The sequence below is a fragment of the Petromyzon marinus genome, chromosome 31 (genome assembly GCF_048934315.1).
Source record: "Petromyzon marinus isolate PM22_M1 ecotype Great Lakes invasive population chromosome 31, UKy_Petmar_22M1.pri1.0, whole genome shotgun sequence".
NCBI classification, from domain to species: domain Eukaryota; kingdom Metazoa; phylum Chordata; class Hyperoartia; order Petromyzontiformes; family Petromyzontidae; genus Petromyzon; species Petromyzon marinus.
Window position 1 is genome coordinate 14,589,129 of NC_133697.1, and position 19,468 is coordinate 14,608,596.

Here is a 19,468-nt window from a genome sequence, read left to right on the forward strand (position 1 = left end):
AGCATCACTGCCATAAAGTATGCACGTAAGCAATGGCTGTCCACAGCGCAAGTGTCGGGTTTTTAAGGTCGGTTTTATTTCGAGTATAGCGACAGTACATGGGTAAGATCCTCCTCGCTCACACGTTCCTGCCGTCACCGCCACCTCCATCCAGCATCGCGCGGCGGCTCTGCGGAGCGACCCACGCGTCCCTCCCTCCTCCCACGTGCCCAGCGGCACTGCGACGCCGCCACCTCACGTGGTGTCCACGCGGTCGCACTGATTGTCACACTCAGAGCTGCCAGACTGAAACCACAATTTCATTAAGAGCAACAACAAGAAATATAACAACTCTACTACATTATAGCAGGCAAAATGCAACACGTTAAGTGTCGACAAAATTAAACACAAATGAGAAACGTAAATTCTTATAAAGCAAGCAGTTATTTGTAATTACCAATTCGGAAGCTTAATTTGCATGTGCTCACTGTAAAGTGTAACATGCAATGTGGCTCGTGATTTTCCATATTCCAAAGGAGTCATAACCTTGAACCGGTCAGACAAAAGAATAACGACTACACGACACGCCGATGTACCCAGCCTCCCTTACAAATGCAACATGACGCTCACAACAAAGCAATAATTTATACGCAGTAACAGAATGTACAATAATGAGTGTTCAGACGAAGTGTCTAACAGAGCTGTAAATTCCAGTTTAAGTGTGTAACTTTTATCACCGCATTCATTTCTTTTCATTTGAATGAAGGCATCAGTGACACTGGGAAGGTTTTCGCGGTTGTGTGCTGTAATCCTCCGCACGTGTTGTCCTGCACCTTTGTCCGACGTTTCGCGCTGACATCGTGCTCCAACAACAACGCGGGTACGACCCCGGAAACACACCCGTGGGGCTAAAGGAAGGGTTAACTCCAACGGTTAAGTGCATTCGTTTGTGGAGGTCTTCCCAGATTGTGTAATACCCCATCGTCCACGCATGCGTTCAAAGCATTGACAATAAGAGCCAAAGGCACTGACGTCATCCAACAATACCAACACACACCCAGCGTGGCGTCACGACGAATCGTCACGTGGTGTGACATCATGGGAGGATTCTCGCGAGACCATTACCCGGTCACTTGGCATGCAACGATGCATCAACAACAACAACAACATCCGATTCGTACAATTAAACCAAGCGTTAGGAATCAATTACATACGTGTTATGCTAATTAAATTCCGGTATACCTGTAAAGTCAGCACACTTGTCATTGACACTGCCTTAAAAGGAAAAATATATATCCGAGTCGACGTTATGGGCAATGGGCCCTCTCTTCATAGGACGTAGAAATAAAGAAAAGAACAAGTACACACCAGACAACATGAAAGCGATGGCACAAGCAAGACGAAACATTGTTGATTCGTGACTGGAATCGCGACGAAGGAATCGCTGGCACAAGGACACATCTGTAATGTGCAGATATTATGTCCAGCGAGGACTGACATCACAGCCCCTAATGTTACAACACGGGGACAGGGACGGCCTCAGACTCGCTGCAGCAACTGGCGCCCGAAGGCGAACCGTGCGATCTGCACCCCATCCCTCGAACCCCCAAGGGCAAGATCTAGGCTGAGGTTTGCTGGTAAACTGAGAAACATTTGTCCTCAATTTTTCCGTTAAATGTTTTTTAAGTGTATATATTTTTTTTTTTTAACAGAGGCATAATGATCATTCGGTTTGTCCGTCTGTCCGACCAACACGTTCTCAGAAATGCATTATAATTCATATTCCCTCAGTACGCGCACGTGAATTTAAATAATGTCATCTTCGTTATTTTATTTGTATTTTTTCCTCGAATTTGCGCCCCCCACTTAACTTGGCGTCCGAGGCGACCCGCCTAGTTCACCTATACGGACGGGCCTGCCTCTGCATATATGATATTTCTGCCTACCCCGATGAAGCGGTATTACTTTGCAATCGATTGCGGTAGACTCACTTATTCGCACAGTCGGGGCGAAATAAATGTGTTGAGCGGAGGTAATTTGTTGCTGGAGGTTGGGAATGAAGGTTAAGTCGTCACCGTAGAAACGCGTAGAGAGCCACATCATGATGATGGGTGTTGTCAAATCGTTTCTCAGACCGATTCTCTTTCAACGACAAGAAGCGAATGTTGCTCGCTATACCCCAAGTAAAACGTGACAGCCGGCAAGAAAGTCCGCGATCAGTATCAGACACAACTTACAAAAGCAGACAAAAGTGTAAGCACACTTAAACACTTCACATCATATTGAGCGGTAAAAAAAATGAAAACTTGTTTCCGTTCCCATTGACTACCGAACCAAGACCCAAAGCTCCTCGTATATATATAAAAAATAGCGTAATCATGCAAATGCTTTATCGACAGTAAAAAATCCTTTAAAAAACTACGGTTATCGGCTAGATACACTACAATGTTGCACATCTGGCCATGCAAGCTGTAGGCATTTTAATCGTTTAATGTCAACACTTTACTCTGAATTGTGGAAACAAAGTTCATCGTAACTTTTATATGAGATCCCCTCTTTAGAGCTTGGCTTTTGTAAAAGTGGCTGTACAAAGGTAACTATTGTGCATATATCCACCATGGTGCTGTACAACCTTCCGATGCATATTCGGGTTGCACTACGTGTTTGCTCAGCACGATGTCCGACTTCTCATTCCCTACGCGGAGATGTTTGTTTTAGTCGTTCCATCGGTCCTTGAAGAAGCTGCCAGCAGGTGGAGTAGAACGTCAGACAACATGGCGAGCAACACGAGCTACGACCCGAAAACACATCCGACAGCTGTGACGAGGATTGAGATCAATTGAGCGTGTTAGCTAAACAGATGGCAGCTTATTTTGCGTGAATGTACGCAGTGATTGTCCATTTAACTGAGGACTTTCATTACAAGCTTTTATAGACTTCTTTTGCAGAATTAAAATAAAGTAGCTTATTAAAGTTGCTTATAGTTATATTTATTTCTCGCTGAATGCTTAACGAGAAGGGTTCCAAGATAGACTCCAGATCAGTGGATGACTCAAGGCACAGTCTTTCGTGGTAGATAAAAATAAATACCACTTTGTGGGAAGTCAACAGTGGTTAGCCTGTATCGCCCCACTGACCTTCGTCAATAGAATACGATGTTTTTTTTTCACTGGCTTAGGCCTACCAATGGAGACAAGCGAGGCCCAGTTCTCATTAGAGAATAAAGACGGAGATTTGACCTCGCGTGGAACACAATTAAAGTAATCGGTTATTTAGCAAGCAGTTGAGAAATCAATGACTTCAAGCTCAGTGAATTTGCAAATACCAATGGCATAATTATGCTACACCTAAATTACACGTGTTTAAAGGTTTGAAATGACAGAAGGATGGAGGCCATGCCTTGCAATGTCATACGGCAAGTTATAGTTCTCTATTGAATGGCTGAGGCCTTATTATGAACCGTTTTGCAGGCTCGTTTGCATTGTCAAATCTTCATTGTTTGCCGAGGTCTCGTTCACATCTGCGGAGGAATCGAGCGGCCCACCGGCGAGCCCTTCAGTCTTGGTGAGCGGGACCCCGGTTTGAGCGCCGGCAGGCGCCGAACTCGGGCCACTCTGAGCGGGACGCTTACGGCCGCCACGCTTCGCGAAGCACAGGAACGTGGTGACCGTGACGATGAGCAGGCCAGCGAAAATGATGGCCACGAGAAGCCAGGGCTTCGAGTTTCGCTCCTCCGTCGCTCGCGCCGAGCCGGTCCCCTGCGGACGGCGATCGCGCTCGTACGTCACTGCAGGCCAAGTCGACGTCTCGCCGCCGGCGGTGTGTTCGTCGACATTAATTTCAGAGGTGACGGTAGCCACAGCCGCGTACGCGGACCTGCGGGTAGGCCTAACCGTGTACGCGGCCGTGTGGGTAGGCCCAACCGGGTACGCGGCCGTGTGGGTAGGCCTAACTGGGTACTCGGCCGGGCGCGTCATTTCCGTAAGAAGGCCGAGCTCCGTCGTCTCATTCTCATCCTCCGACAACTCGTTCAAGTCGGCGTACTCCGTCGCAGCCAACTCCACCTCGTCCTCGTCTTCTACAGCCGTCGCCGCAAAGATGGCAAAACCTTCCTTCGGAACACAACCGACGCCATCTTTCAACAGCGAGAAGCCTTCCTCGCACGAGCACTGGAAAGTGCCGGGCACGTTGAAGCAGGCCTGGGCGCACGGGCTCGACTCGCACTCGTCCACGTCGGTGCAGTTGGCGCCGTTCTCGTGCAGTGCATAGCCCGGGCCGCAGTAGCACTCCGGTTCGCCCCGCTGCGCTAGCCTGCACGCGTACTCGCACAGCTCGGCGCCGAGCGAGCACGGGTCGTAGTGCACGCAGTCGCGCTTGTTGCTCGCGTCCAGGGTGAAGCCATCGGCGCAGTAGCACGCGAATGAGCCTGGCGTGTTCTCGCAGAACTGCTCACACGGGAAGCCCTCGCACTCGTCGATGTCGGCGCAGGTGTGGCCCTCCAGCATCTCGAAGCCACGCTCGCACGCGCAGTGGTAGCTGCCCTCCGTGTTGATGCACCGCTGCTCGCACGGCAGCTCCCCATCGCCGCACTCGTCGACGTCGACGCAGCTGCGCTCGTCCTCTTCGTCCAGAAGGTAGCCCTGGATGCACTCGCAGCGATGGGCCCCCTCCTCCTCCTCCTCCTGGACGCACCGGTGCTCGCAGCCGCCGTTGTCCACGTCGCAGCCTGCCTTGTCCTCCGCGTCCTCCTCTGATGAAACCGGCAGGCTGACCAGTTCCTCCGCATCGTCGTCCTCAGAATCCTCGGAGGCTTCGAGCTCGCACGGGGGATCCAAGAACGCTCCGGTCCAACCAAATTCTTGATCCACGAGCTCGCACGTCACCTCAACGACCTTGTCGCTCCCCGCGCACACGACCGACCCAGTGCTGCCCTCCGGGTACATGCCGAAGTCCTGGTCCGTGACTCCGAAGGCCACCTGGTAGGTGATGGAGGCGCCTGCGCGCAGATGGAATGGCTCGCACATGCCCCTGTACGTGTACTTGCACACAAACATGGCCGGGGCGTTGCAGTTGCCGTCTTCCCACTTGAGGCTGGGGCTGCCGTCGGTTATCTCGGCCTGGGTGTAGCCAGCGGTTACGCACCTCTCAACGGTGCATGGACCGCCGGGCTCCTTGGCCCAGTTGGAGTAGGACGTTTCCTCGTCCCGGTAGAGCCAGTAAAATCCCCGCAGCGGCTTTTTGGGCGCGTAGCACTGACGCCTGTTGCGGCGGAGGCCGATCCACAGCTTCCGGGCGGGTGCGGCGCCAAGCTGGGCCTCCCGGTGCGTGTGGAAGTTGATGAGCAGCTCCTGCAGAAGAGAAGTCTCCTCGGTTGTCTTCATCGTCGTCAGCATTCCTCCACGGCCCTGGCACGCTTTGTGCGCTGCGAGGAACGCGACCCTTTCCAGGTGTAGCGAGTAGCAGGTCTGACCGTAGCAAAGAGAGTGAGCAATGTGTGGGCCTTGGGGTTGCTGTGCTGATGCAAGTGAAAGCAGCGATAGTATGACGACGAGCATTATGAAGCCGGCCGCTGTTTTGTTGAACGAGATGTTTCGTTGCAGAGTTGTGCTGCTACACCGCATCGTTTCGCTGCACGAGCACATGAGTACTCAGCCAGTTGTATTTCTCACTGAGGAATTTGGTGCGATTGTGTTAGAAATATTTTCCCATTCACGTCCTTTTGCCGTCTTCGAGCTTATGTTTCAAAGGTAGTCCAGACGGAAGATTTTCTGAACTTTGACAAACATTCCCCGGATCTGGAAACCTTGACTGGCAGCCTGACACACATACACGAACACAAAATAATTCTTCATTAGCTGGCACAGACTCACAGAAAATGCAATTAGTGAGAACTTAGACCAATACGGTATAGCAGGGATGAGAATCTGTTCCCTATCTCGGACTAAATAATATTTAACGTATGAGGTAAATGTTACTTACCAACAGGATTTTACTTAAGAAACGGGTTTAAGGAAGCCAGCTAGATGATCCAGGAGAATCTGAGAGGCAGTGGAAATCCAACGGTGGTCATACAGCTGCAAGGCCGAACATGAGCAATTTGAGTAGAACGTCTCATGCCGCTCCCAGATAACAGAACGAGACGTTGTGGTGGTGGTGGTGGTGGAGAGGGCCTTTGTTAAATGTGTATGGATACAGAACTTGCGTGACTTTGGATTCACAGTGGGTTTACAACACCAACCAAATCCAAACATGCATATATCATAATTGAAATGTAAATACATAAATATACATGGGTTTAGATAAATGGACAAGGCAGACGGAGCGAATAAATATACATAGATTAAGATAAATGGACAAGGCAGAAAGAGCTAACAGTATGGAGAGTGTATTTAAGAAGACTTCTTCACAATTCTGGATAATCGCCTGATGAAGCTGGTTGTAATCACCAGTGAAACGTCGTACTCGAATTGTAAACGTTGTGGGATTACTCTCCAACACACCGATTTTGCTGAAGAAAATAATTTGCACGTTTTGTTTACGTGACAAACCTTACTAATTCGCCACGTCGGATGGTGGCGGGTTTAAGGACGCATTTATATTTATGCGATCTAACCCAGAAAAACCTCTTATGGAAACTATTGTTCGCTAAAGCCTACTACTACTACCACCTGATTAAACTGAGTAAGAAAATGGGAAGCGGTGCCAGAAGATGGCGAATGAGAGGCAAACCTTACGCTGCCCTCTATGCCAAAATAAACATGATAAGGTTGTTTATAGCGAAATCCCAACCCGTCATACACTCAGAATAGAGAGTCGAGTCGTTTTTTGGAGATATTTTCAGATGTCTTCACATATAAGGTTGGTAAAATTGACCGGAGCAGAACTTGAGATGCACCTTAGAGACTCGGCCAAACCCAATAAGACCATATCCATATCTGGATGTGTCTACCTTGGTTAAGTGGGAAATAAAACAGGATGAAACAAGTTATAATGGAAATTTGTGGGAGATGAAGCTGATTCCAACTATTCCAGCGTCATTGTCCTGGTGAGAAAGCCAGATTTCTCAAATCGCTTACGTGTCAGCCTGCATTCGTCAAACCGGGTCATACAATTTGATGCAAAACTCAAGATGTATCAGAATAGGTTTGGCCAAAAGGCATCCTCTGGTCTAACACCGTTTGAGACGAGACTCAAAAGAAAGCTGTCTGGTGTGGACCAATCAGTTTCAAAGACAATGCATATATTATCAGTGTTTTTTTTGTTTGCATTCTGACCACAAGTATTGTGGTTAATGCAGACATGATTCCTTGTAAAATGTTTCAGTTTGGTGTTTTAACAACTTAACACCTGTTGCCAGATAAAAGGGGAAAAACCTCATATCATATTTTAGTACTGGCAAAGGAGGTCCCATGATCAAGATGTGTCGCTTGCGTTTTTGGGAATTGACCAATATTTCAACCAACTAGAGCTGAGCAGACCGACCAAACAGTGCTTAAGGGAATGCCATTTGGAGTAGCTGGTGATCTGGCTGCATTTAACCAGATGATGTTGAGACTATTGAATGGGATTACCATTGCTGATAATCACATTGCCATTATTTTGCACGCGGTATGATTTCCGCACGATTTGAGCCACGTCCATGACACGACCTCACAGCAAGGGCTAGACTTCAAGGAAACTCTCTACTCCTGATGCATATTGTTGGGGAGAGACCAATATGAGCTGACGGGGATAAAATGCCAAGGATCTTCCAAAATAGGGCATCTTCTGCCAAGAGCTATAACCATTCACAGACTTGGCTGGGTATCATGGAAAGCTCATCCCACGCTGTGCAAGATGCAGTCACTTCCTTCACTTGATCACTCAAGACCAACTGAACAAGGATGAATGGACTGCAGAAGCAAATGCGGTGTTTGAAAAGTTGAAAGCTGGTAAGGAAATTAAGCCGATCATTGAGTAACCAAATGAGGAAGATTTGGTTTTATTTTTGTTATTATTTTCGAGATGCACTCGTCTTGCGGAGCGATGCTTCAGACGCTCGCCTAGGTGCTGTGTCGATGCAAGAACGCGAAATGTGGAAGCAGAAAATAAATACTCGGTAAAAGTTCGCCAGAAGGAAAGTTACTTCCTCGCAAAATACTGTACGCTGCAATCGAGAATGATTTTTTTCTACTTGGCGTGGGTTGTGCAAACATTCCCAACGAGAAAGAATATAACCCTGAAACCTATCACAAACCGTTTAAGTTCTCGAAATAGGTTACAGATGGAGAATAACAGGGTGATACGCTGGTCATCAGCTCTGCAGCCGTACGACCGCAAGCCTTCTGTTCATCCCTAAGGCGGCTACAACACTGGGGTGTAGATGTCTCAGGAGTGTCGTGTAATGGTTAGCAGACTGGAATTGCAATCTAGAGAGATCGCTGGTTCTGCCTCCTGGCGCGGCAGCTCAGACAATGGTCCAAGTGTCTCTCTGTCCACTAAGCAGTCAATATGGGCCCAAGTGCGATGGGGTAAAGTGTGGATAATTTCAACTCTTCCAAATAATCTATAAACTATGTTTTTCTTTTTACTAGGTAAAACCCACTAAGCTATATAGCTATTTTTCAGACGCACCCTGGCCACAAATGATAGCTCAACGAAGTGGCTTGTCACGTGGCAATTTATATCAGTCAAATGTTGTAAACGCATGTTTCAAAAATGTGGAGGGAAAATCCACTGCGATCACGGGGAGAACACGCAAATTCCAAAAATACAGCAGCAGGCGTCAGGGTTGGGATCGAACCCACGACCTCCTGCACACCAGGCGAGGTAGTTAACATCTCGCCAACGACAAGTGTGGAAGAGGATGCCAAATACTCTCTAAGAGTGACTCTACAGCAGTGTTCTTCACTAATTTCCAGGGGGACGGGGCACCTTCGCCAATAAGACATCACCAGCGCGAGGGCCGCCACACGTTTGAAACAATTGTTGGGGTTTAACAGCAGCACGATGATGTGTATTGTCACGGGCCGAAACGTCAGGGGCGTGAGCAAGTACTTGCGGGGCTGCGCCTTTACCCCACCTGCACTTGCACGGCAGTGGCCAGTAGGAGGCGTAGGGATCGGAGCCCATGCAGAGCGGCGGGAGGGGAATTTCCGTCACTTCACTCTCGTGGAGGGATTTGGGGGGCGATGTGACGCCAACCCAGGCAAGTTTTACAAGCGGCGGCCACTGGTAACGCTTCGCGGCTTGCAATCTGGGAAGCTGAGTCCACGAACAACTGTGACGTCGTTTCTTTGTGTGTGTCTTTGGGTTATTACAACGTGAAATGAAAAGGGTCAGTATGATTAATTGTACGCATATAATTGAACAAATGTATCAGTGCCACTGACAATTAAGATGATTAAATGTGCTTGGGCAGTTACTCATCACTATACGGGGTCATATCTGTCAACCCCTTGTCAGTGCCCTACCTTATTACAGACCAATCCAGACCTTATTGGTCACCTCGTGCCCTTATAATTCTCAACGTTCATCCTGCAAAGTCCCATCACAAGGGAGAAACACAAATAAATAGACAAACCATTTTTTTTGCCCGTATTGAAACGGTTGTACGCCGTATGGACCTGAACACTGAATTTCCCTCTACAAGAATACGGGGTAAACCGTACGGGTTGACAGCTATGGAGACCGGTGGTGTGGTCAACGCGCCTGATCCTCCTCCCAGTGCTTGCATTAGAAGTGCAACGGAGCATCGTTGGCGAAATTGGCCCAAACAAAGGGCCCTTGCTCATCTATTGAGCGTGTTGTTTGTTGTTGTTGGGTGCGCGCCTTTGTTGTGACAGGGGGGAATGAGAGAGAGAGAGTGGCTGAGAGTGAGCGAGAATGAACGAGTGAATGCTCATTTGGTCCGGTGGGTCGGCAACCAAAAGAACAAGCGGAGCCTTTTCTTTCGAATTAGGTAAAAAAAAGCCCCTCAACATTTCAAGAGCCCACAATGCAGTGTGGCGGTGAACGCGAGACGCTGGTGGCCCCGAACGGACAACGCCACGGAGCGGCTCCTTGCAGAGCCGCGCGCCACTCCGGAGTAGCAGGCTGCAGACCCCTGGATGTCGCTCCAACGTGTCGCTTCTTTTGAGTAAAATAACAATAAAGACTGCTCGCTCATCACCCCGTACGCTGGCACCAATGGGTGACATTGACCAATGACAACATTTATCAATTGAAAAGCATCGATTCTTCACGTGCATCGTTTGATGCGTGTATGATTAAAGGATGCAATCGGCGAAACCGATTGAATAGTTACTGCCTACAAAGTCATTTCGTACTTCACGAATTTCGATTTGTTATAAGGCGGAGGTGAAAGAAACATCGCGTACGATGCAATGTGTAAATATGATGCCCGTTATATGAACCACATTGGAAGAGTAGAGAGGTTCAAATTTAGATGTTTGAGGCAGGAACTACGCCTGTGCTCTTGGCACGAGCCAGAGAGCTGGACTTTTAACAAAGCAACTCTGAATATTGGTAGATCCAGCGGATCAGGCCTGTCCCCAGCTCCTCTCGGATTTGGGGGGTGGGGGGGGTAACAGCTGTTGTGGGGAGCACCATGGCAGTAGTGCACGCTCAACAGAGTCGTGATCGTGAGTGGTCAAAGGGCCAAATGGTGGTGCTGGGCCCACCCATGCACCGCTCTGGTGCTGGTCCTGCAGGGGAGAAGGCCTTTGATTAGTGGTGCATACAGAGGATGCCTTTGAATAGTGGTGCATACAGAGGATGCCTTTGATTAGTGGTGCATACTGAGGATGCCTTTAATTAGTGGTGCATACAGAGGATGCCTTTGATTAGTGGTGCATACTGAGGATGCCTTTAATTAGTGGTGCATACAGAGGATGCCTTTGAATAGTGGTGCATACAGAGGATGCCTTTGAATAGTGGTGCATACAGAGAATGCCTTTGATTAGTGGTGCATACAGAGGATGCCTTTGATTAGTGGTGCATACAGAGGATGCCTTTGAATAGTGGTGCATACAGAGGATGCCTTTGAATAGTGGTGCATACAGAGGATGCCTTTGATTAGTGGTGCATACAGAGGATGCCTTTGAATAGTGGTGCATACAGAGGATGCCTTTGAATAGTGGTGCATACAGAGGATGCCTTTGGATAGTGGTGCATACAGAGAATGCCTTTGATTAGTGGTGCATACTGAGGATGCCTTTGAATAGTGGTGCATACAGAGAATGCCTTTGATTAGTGGTGCATACAGAGGATGCCTTTGATTAGTGGTGCATACAGAAGGTACTCGGAAGTCATTTGCAGGATGAGGCAGAGCAGCCCCGCAGGTCACGTGGGAAGTTTGTGGCGACGGGGACGGCGGTCGCCGAGCACGGATCCGAGGAGGCCCCAATGGGGGGGGGGGGGGGGCACGCGAGGGGCCACTGCAGTCGACGAGAAGGGGGGCGGGGCGAACTCCAGGAGGGTGGTGGTTGGGTGTCTAATGTGCAACAGCTGCACAATATTGAAGACGTCGGTTCTGTAGCGCCAAGGGTATTGGCCGCGATCACCTCTCGACCTCGCGTTCAGTGAATAGTCGTCGCGAAGCGGTGAGCAGTGAGTGTGTTAGAGTATTGGTGAGCAGTGAGTGTGTTAGAGTATTGGTGACAGTGAGTGTGTTAGAGTATTGGTGAGCAGTGAGAATGATAGAGTATTGGTGAGCAGTGAGTGTGATAGAGTATTGGTGAGCAGTGAGTGTGATAGAGTATTGGTGAGCAGTGAGTGTGTTAGAGTATTGGTGAGCAGTGAGTGTGTTAGAGTATTGGTGAGCAGTGAGTGTGATAGAGTATTCGTGAGCAGTGAGTGTGTTAGAGTATTGGTGAGCAGTGAGTGTGTTGGAGTATCGGTGAGCAGTGAGTGTGTTAGAGTATTGGTGAGCAGTGAGTGTGATAGAGTATTGGTAAGCAGTGAGTGTGTTAGAGTATTGGTGAGCAGTGAGTGTGATAGAGTATTGGTGAGCAGTGAGTGTGTTAGAGTATTGGTGAGCAGTGAGTGTGTTAGAGCATTGGTGAGCAGTGAGCGTGATAGAGTATTGGTGAGCAGTGAGAGTGATAGAGTATTGGTGAGCAGTGAGTGTGTTAGAGTATTGGTGAGCAGTGAGTGTGATAGAGTATTGGTGAGCAGTGAGTGTGTTAGAGTATTGGTGAGCAGTGAGTGTGTTAAGAGTATTGGTGAGCAGTGAGTCTGTTAGAGTATTGGTGAGCAGTGAGTCTGTTAGAGTATTGGTGAGCAGTGAGTGTGATAGAGTATTGGTGAGCAGTGAGTGTGATAGAGTATTGGTGAGCAGTGAGTGTGATAGAGTATTGGTGAGCAGTGAGTGTGTTAGAGTATTGGTGAGCAGTGAGTGTGATAGAGTATTGGTGAGCAGTGAGTGTGTTAGAGTATTGGTGAGCAGTGAGTGTGTTAGAGTATTGGTGGGCAGTGAGTGTGTTAGAGTATTGGTGAGCAATGAGTGGGTTAGAGTATTGGTGAGCAGTGGGTGTGTTAGAGTATTGGTGAGCAGTGAGTGTGATAGAGTATTCGTGAGCAGTGAGTGTGTTAGAGTATTGGTGAGCAGTGAGTGTGTTAGAGTATTGGTGAGCAGTGAGTGTGTTGGAGTATCGGTGAGCAGTGAGTGTGTTAGAGTATTGGTGAGCAGTGAGTGTGTTAGAGTATTGGTGAGCAGTGAGTGTGTTAGAGTATTGGTGAGCAGTGAGTGTGTTAGAGTATTGGTGGGCAGTGAGTGTGATAGAGTATTGGTGAGCAGTGAGTGTGTTAGAGTATTGGTGAGCAGTGAGCGTGATAGAGTATTGGTGAGCAGTGAGTGTGTTAGAGTATTGGTGAGCAGTGAGTGTGTTAGAGTATTGGTGAGCAGTGAGTGTGATAGAGTATTGGTGAGCAGTGAGTGTGTTAGAGTATTGGTGAGCAGTGAGTGTTTTAGATTATTGGTGAGCAGTGAGTGTGATAGTTCTCAACAAAATATTAAATGCGATCTTTGGATAATGCAATTTATGTTGGTTTGCATTTTGTGTGAGGACAACAGGGCACCCACAGAAAGCGTGGTGCACGTGAGGGGATAACACCCACAAGGTTCACACAGCCGCATCCTGAGTCTCTGAGTCGTTATTCAGAAGGCTCCATCAAGTTTGGACTACGAACCCGCTCAGCGTGATCCACCAACCCTGGCCTCTAAGGCGCTGTTTTGCAGGCATGCGCCACCTCACCCGGTCCGTACATTTGCGAGCACCAAACACACTGAAACGATTTCAATCGATTGTATGGGAGGGTGAAGTTAATGCAGTGGCGGTGAACACGGCCCAGCGATAGTGTGTTCCTCGCTTGTTTGGCGAGGTTCACGGTTCGAGCCCAGCGACCGCCCTGGTTAATACTGCGGGCGACATTCGGGAGAGAGTAGGCCATGTGTGCCCGTCCAAACATGAAATATTACTACCACATTACGTCGACCCCCCTCCTGGCAGACGATAAACCGGTCTGCGAATTCATAGCACATTCCTGATAGCCTTGCCACCATAGGAATGGCACGAATACCAAACGGGATAAATGGATTATTATTAATAAAAGATGGAGTGGAAGACATAGGCTTTTAAACAAATCCAAAGTTTGGTGGTTCACGCCTGCAATCCATTGTCTTGCAATGGGCAATGGTGCGCGTGCGACATCCATCTGCTGGGTAGAGGGCTGGACATATGAAACAATAATTTAGGTTGACCTCAAGTGAGCGGGGTTTGAATGTTACAGTTTATTTTGTTTTGCCGTGTATGTAGGAGGGTGGAGCAGCGGTACCCTGGTTAGCGCACTGCGCTGTCAACGCTGCAACCGCTGTTAGAATCTCTAGTCACGGCTAACATCAGTTAGCCGTGACCACGTGACCACGGCTAACATCAGTTAGCCGTGACCCGCACACACCAAACAACCGACCCCATCTGAGACGGCGTGGGGAGGCATTCATCCAGCAGTGGATTGACAAAAGTCTCAAAACATGTTTTCCAAACCCCTCTCCCCACCACGAAACTACTTGGAGTCTTAGCCAGCTGGGTGTGTCTGTGGTTAGAGCGCATGGCTCACGATTAGAAGGTTGTGGTCAATGAGCAACCAAGACCCTCATCCATCCTAAGATTGATGAATCTGTTTATCTTGCACATACGTACAGTGAGGGAAAAAAGTATTTGATCCCCTGCTGATTTTGTACGTTTGCCCACTGACAAAGAAATGATCAGTCTATAACTTTAATGGTAGCTTTATTTGAACAGTGAGAGACGGAATAACAACAACAAAATACAGAAAAACGCATGTCAAAAATGTTATAAATTGATTTGCATTTTAATGAGGGAAATAAGTATTTGACCCTCTCTCAATCAGAAAGATTTCTGGCTCCCAGGTGTCTTTTATACAGGTAACGAGCTGAGATTATGATCACACTCTTAAAGGGAGTGCTCCTAATCTCAGCTTGTTACCTGTATAAAAGACACCTGTTCACAGAAGCAATCAATCAATCAGATTCCAAACTCTCCACCATGGCCAAGACCAAAGAGCTCTCCAAGGATGTCAGGGACAAGATTGTAGAACTACACAAGGCTGGAATGGGCTACAAGACCATTGCCAAGCAGCTTGGTGAGAAGGTGACAAGAGTTGGTGCGATTATTCGCAAATGGAAGAAACACAAAATAACTGTCAATCTCCCTCGGCCTGAGGCTCCATGCAAGATCTCACCTCGTGGAGTTGCAATGATCATGAGAACGGTGAGAAATCAGCCCAGAACTACACGGGAGGATCTTGCCAATGATCTCAAGGCAGCTGGGACCAGTCACCAAGGAAACAATTGGTAACATACTATGCCGTGAAGGACTGAAATCCTGCAGCGCCCGCAAGGTCCCCCTGCTCAAGAAAGCACATATACATGCCCGTCTGAAGTTTGCCAATGAACATCTGAATGATTCAGAGGACAACTGGGTGAAAGTGTTGTGGTCAGAGGAGACCAAAATGGAGCTCTTTGGCATCAACTCAACTCGCCGTGTTTGGAGAAGGAGGAATGCTGCCTATGACCCCAAGAACACCATCCCCACCGTCAAACATGGAGGTGTAAACATTATGCTTTGGGGGTGTTTTTTCTGCTAAGGGAACAGGACAACTTCACCACATCAAAGGGACGATGGACGGGGCCATGTACCGTCAAATCTTGGGTGAGAACCTCCTTCCCTCAGCCAGGGCATTGAAAATGGGTCGTGGATGGGTATTCCAGCATGACAATGACCCAAAACACACGGCCAAGGCAACAAAGGAGTGGCTCAAGAAGAAGCACATTAAGGTCCTGGAGTGGCCTAGCCAGTCTCCAGACCTTAATCCCATAGAAAATCTGTGGAGGGAGCTGAAGGTTCGAGTTGCCAAACGTCAGCCTCGAAACCTTAATGACTTGGAGAAGATTTGCAAAGAGGCGTGGGATAAAATCCCTCTTGAGATGTGTGCAAACCTGGTGGCCAACTACATGAAACGTCTGACCTCTGTGATTGCCAACAAGGGTTTTGCCACCAAGTACTAAGTCAAATCAATTTATAACATTTTTGACTTGCGTTTTTCTGGATTTTTGTTGTTGTTATTCTGTCTCTCACTGTTCAAATAAACCTACCATTAAAATTATAGACTGATCATTTCTTTGTCAGTGGGCAATCGTACAAAATCAGCAGGGGATCAAATAAGTGTTTTCCCTCACTGTACGTACGTATGTTGAACTTCTTTCGCCACTGTGCGTAGCCAACCGTGCTAATCGGAGGTATGGGGGAAGGATAAAAAAAAACTAAACACAAAAAAAGCAGTTCTGAAGAAATCAGTTGTCAATTTAGATTGAAAGGTGCACAGCAGCTCACGGTAGCTTCCTGCCATCTGGCAGGCCCCTGTCGCGGGAATGTAGAGGTGTCCCTACTGGCACAAGCACCACCCAGAGGGGATGGGCACCATTGCACGCTAATTGGGACTGATGGAAACTCTCGGCCAGATTCTCATTCTTGACAGAAAGCAGCCCAAACACATCGCCCAGACGGTTTGCCCCATTGTTGTTGTTGGGGGTGGTGGTGGTGGTGGAGACGTTGAACATTTTTCGCTAAAAAAATAAAACCGGGATGTACAAAAAATGAAGACTCGACAAGAAGACAACCTGGCCCTTTGACTTTTGACTGCAGCCCGAAGACGCAAAACGGTTTACTTGGGAAATAATATAATATTTAAATTGTAGAGATATACTATACACTTTGTAATCAGCACACTTATAAAAACACTATACAAAGTGTAAGAGTGCAGCCCTGCAATGCCACTGCTGGCAAAAGGGTCTCCACTACACAGAGCTCTGGAGAGTATTTGGCCTACTCTTCCATCCTGCCTGAACGTCTAGGGAGAGGTCAAAGTTACCAACGCTTTACCCCACCACACGCGACCTGCCAATCGCCGAACTGTGTTGTGAATATCCACACTGCTGGTTGGACAGAGATGGTCGGATTTTTAGAAACTTGCTCAGTTTTAACGGACTTACTGGGAAAGTGAAGCAAAGCTCTGGATTGCAACAAGACGACCTTTCAAAGTGGAGTCAATGATTATCATTTTGTTTAAAGAAAGGTTTTTTTTAAGCTTCCAAGAAGTTTCGCCAGTCTATAACTGAAGTGTGCTGACGTGTGCAGGCTGCACTGATCACGGATTTTTTTTGTTTTTTTGTCCTGCCAGGAAATTTTAAAGCAAATAATTACCACAACGGCTCTCTTGGAAAAAAACAAACCTCCAGAATTTTCGTCGGTTGGATAAAGCGAAAGTAAATAAAAACCGAACCCATCCGTCACTGTTGTCAATTGAGACATTGGAGCAATAAACATTTAAGACATGTCTTACATGACATGTTTACATTTAACAAAAACACTTGTAACAAAAACTCACATAGCTAAATACTGAAATATATATGATGGCGATTTTCTGCTTTGCCCTAACAGGGTAACTTTAAGCTTAAGCAATCACTATAAAGGAGATACGTACCCCAGCTTGCATTAACCACACTAGAGAGTTAACAAAAGCTTAAACTCCACAGAAAACTTCAAAGAAACATCACATGCACGAAACTGTCACAAACAACCCAAAACATTTACAAATTCACGAGATACCCACGTACAATTACATCCCAATCATCGATTTAACAACAAAAAATGAGAAAAAAAACCTCTTTTAACAAATGTCAGATCATTCACGCTTGAATGAGCGAAAGCCAGCAACTCACCAGCAGCCCCTTGCAGTGAGAAGCAGTCCCCGCTCAGCTCCCACTGGCCTCTGAGCTCCCGAGGACTCGACGTCGCGTCACATAGAGGCTAAGAGGCGCTACGGGTGGGTCACGTGGCCCTCCACAGGCGAGGCGCGCGCCCGTGGCCCCATTGGCTCAGCGCGCAGAGTTCTGTCGCAGACTTTTAAAATAAACGAACTGCCCACTCTCCTGCACGAACTGCCCAATCTCGTGCACGAACTCCCACTCTCCTGCACGAACTCCCACTCTCCTGCACGAACTCCCACTCTCTTGCACGAACTCCCACTCTCCTGCACGAACTCCTACTCTCCTGCACGAACTCCCACTTTCCTGCACGAACTCCCACTCTCCTGCACGAACTGCCCACTCTCCTGCACGAACTCCCACTCTCCTGCACGAACTCCCACTCTCCTGCACGAACTCTCACTCTCCTGCACGAACTCCCACTCTCCTGCACGAACTCCCACTTTCCTGCACGAACTCCCACTTTCCTGCACGAACTCCCACTCTCCTGCACGAACTCCCACTTTCCTGCACGAACTCCCACTTTCCTGCACGAACTCCCACTTTCCTGCACGAACTCTCACTCTCCTGCACGAACTCTCACTCTCCTGCACGAACTCCCACTCTCCTGCACGAACTCCCACTCTCCTGCACGAACTCTCACTCTCCTGCACGAACTCCCACTCTCCTGCACGAACTCCCACTCTCCTGCACGAACTCCCACTCTCCTGCACGAACTCCCACTCTCCTGCACGAACTCTCACTCTCCTGCACGAACTCCCACTCTCCTGCACGAACTCCCACTCTCCTGCACGAACTCCCACTCTCCTGCACGAACTCCCACTCTCCTGCACGAACTCCCACTCTCCTGCACGAACTCTCACTTTCCTGCACGAACTCCCACTCTCCTGCACGAACTCCCACTCTCCTGCACGAACTCCCACTCTCCTGCACGAACTCCCACTCTCCTGCACGAACTCCCACTCTCCTGCACGAACTCCCACTCTCCTGCACGAACTCCCACTCTCCTGCACGAACTCCCACTCTCCTGCACGAACTCCCACTTTCCTGCACGAACTCCCACTTTCCTGCACGAACTCTCACTTTCCTGCACGAACTCCCACTTTCCTGCACGAACTCCCACTCTCCTGCACGAACTCCCACTCTCCTGCACGAACTCCCACTCTCCTGCACGAACTCCCACTCTCCTGCACGAACTCCCACTCTCCTGCACGAACTCCCACTCTCCTGCACGAACTCCCACTCTCCTGCACGAACTCCCACTCTCCTGCACGAACTCCCACTTTCCTGCACGAACCGACACATTTTTTATGCAGAGCTCGTAACAGGCAACAACACAGCGAATATCCCTTTAACAAAAAAAAAGTGAATACAATATTTGGCGATGCTGCGTTGGCAGTGGTATACAAGCAACAATAAATTTAAACCGAACGCGATCGTCCAATAACAGTGGTTACATGAGAGAAAAATATATCTAATAGGCGACGTTACGGGCAACGGCCCATCTTTACAGCACATGAACAACGTATTGTGCATATACAACTACTGTACAGACGGTATTTTACTCCATACGAATGGCATATGCCAAATGAATAGACCTGAGCCAGTAATGTTCAACACGTAAACCACACACACAAGTAATTAAAGTTGACCAGACGCCCTTGCGTTGCTTTAATGCAGCGATGCACAAAACTGTCATGGGTTGTGACTCACCCATGCACTGGATTGTGACTTTGGGGAGCATTGCCCAACCTCCGGACGGTGTTGAGGTGAGGCCGTGGTGCGGCCAGACTCGGCAGGCAGCTGGGAGGGGGGGGGTAAGTTGGGGGGGGGTAAGTTGGGGGGGGGGGGGTTGGGGTATGGTTAGCCAGACCCGAGCGAAACTGGGTTGGGGGTTCCGGCCAGACGGAGAGGGGAGTTGAGTGGGGGAAGGGGGGGAAATACCGAGGGGAAAAGGATTTTTTTTGTCCAACCAAGCAGATGTCGAGGATGAGGACTCTGCATCCCTGAGCCCAGTACATCTCTCTCCATGGCCCATCACAAGCTCTCAATGCCCGTACGGCACGGAGATGTTATCGTTTAACGGGCACAACTCCTAACTTTTACGATGCAGCACGATTTGTGGACACGAACAGCACTCGTGTCAATCCACTTTTGGACGGG

At 48.5% G+C, this 19,468-nt stretch overlaps 1 protein-coding gene across 4 annotated transcripts; it reads right to left on the bottom strand.

The window, feature by feature from the left end:
- Positions 1 to 54: 54 nt before the first annotated feature.
- On the bottom strand, positions 55 to 19,086 carry LOC116947895 (thrombomodulin-like). Of its 4 annotated transcripts, none has more exons than XM_076071146.1 (2): positions 19,019 to 19,086; positions 55 to 5,795 (listed from the first exon to the last, which is right to left on the bottom strand). In XM_076071146.1, the coding sequence occupies exon 2, from the start codon at positions 5,619 to 5,621 to the stop codon at positions 3,432 to 3,434; it is 2,190 nt and encodes a 729-aa protein (XP_075927261.1). In that variant the 5' UTR covers positions 5,622 to 5,795; positions 19,019 to 19,086; the 3' UTR covers positions 55 to 3,431. The 4 variants fall into 4 exon arrangements, with proteins under 4 accessions (XP_075927261.1, XP_032820064.2, XP_032820066.2 ...); XM_032964173.2 differs by lacking the exon at positions 19,019 to 19,086 and adding an exon at positions 17,261 to 17,376; XM_032964175.2 differs by lacking the exon at positions 19,019 to 19,086 and adding an exon at positions 11,252 to 11,366.
- Between the last annotated feature and the right edge of the window lie 382 nt (positions 19,087 to 19,468).

What these genes read in the sequence shown, in the direction of transcription:
- LOC116947895 (XM_076071146.1), bottom strand. Translation starts at nt 5,621, where the DNA reads ATGTGCTCGTGCAGCGAAACGATGCGGTGTAGCAGCACAACTCTGCAA.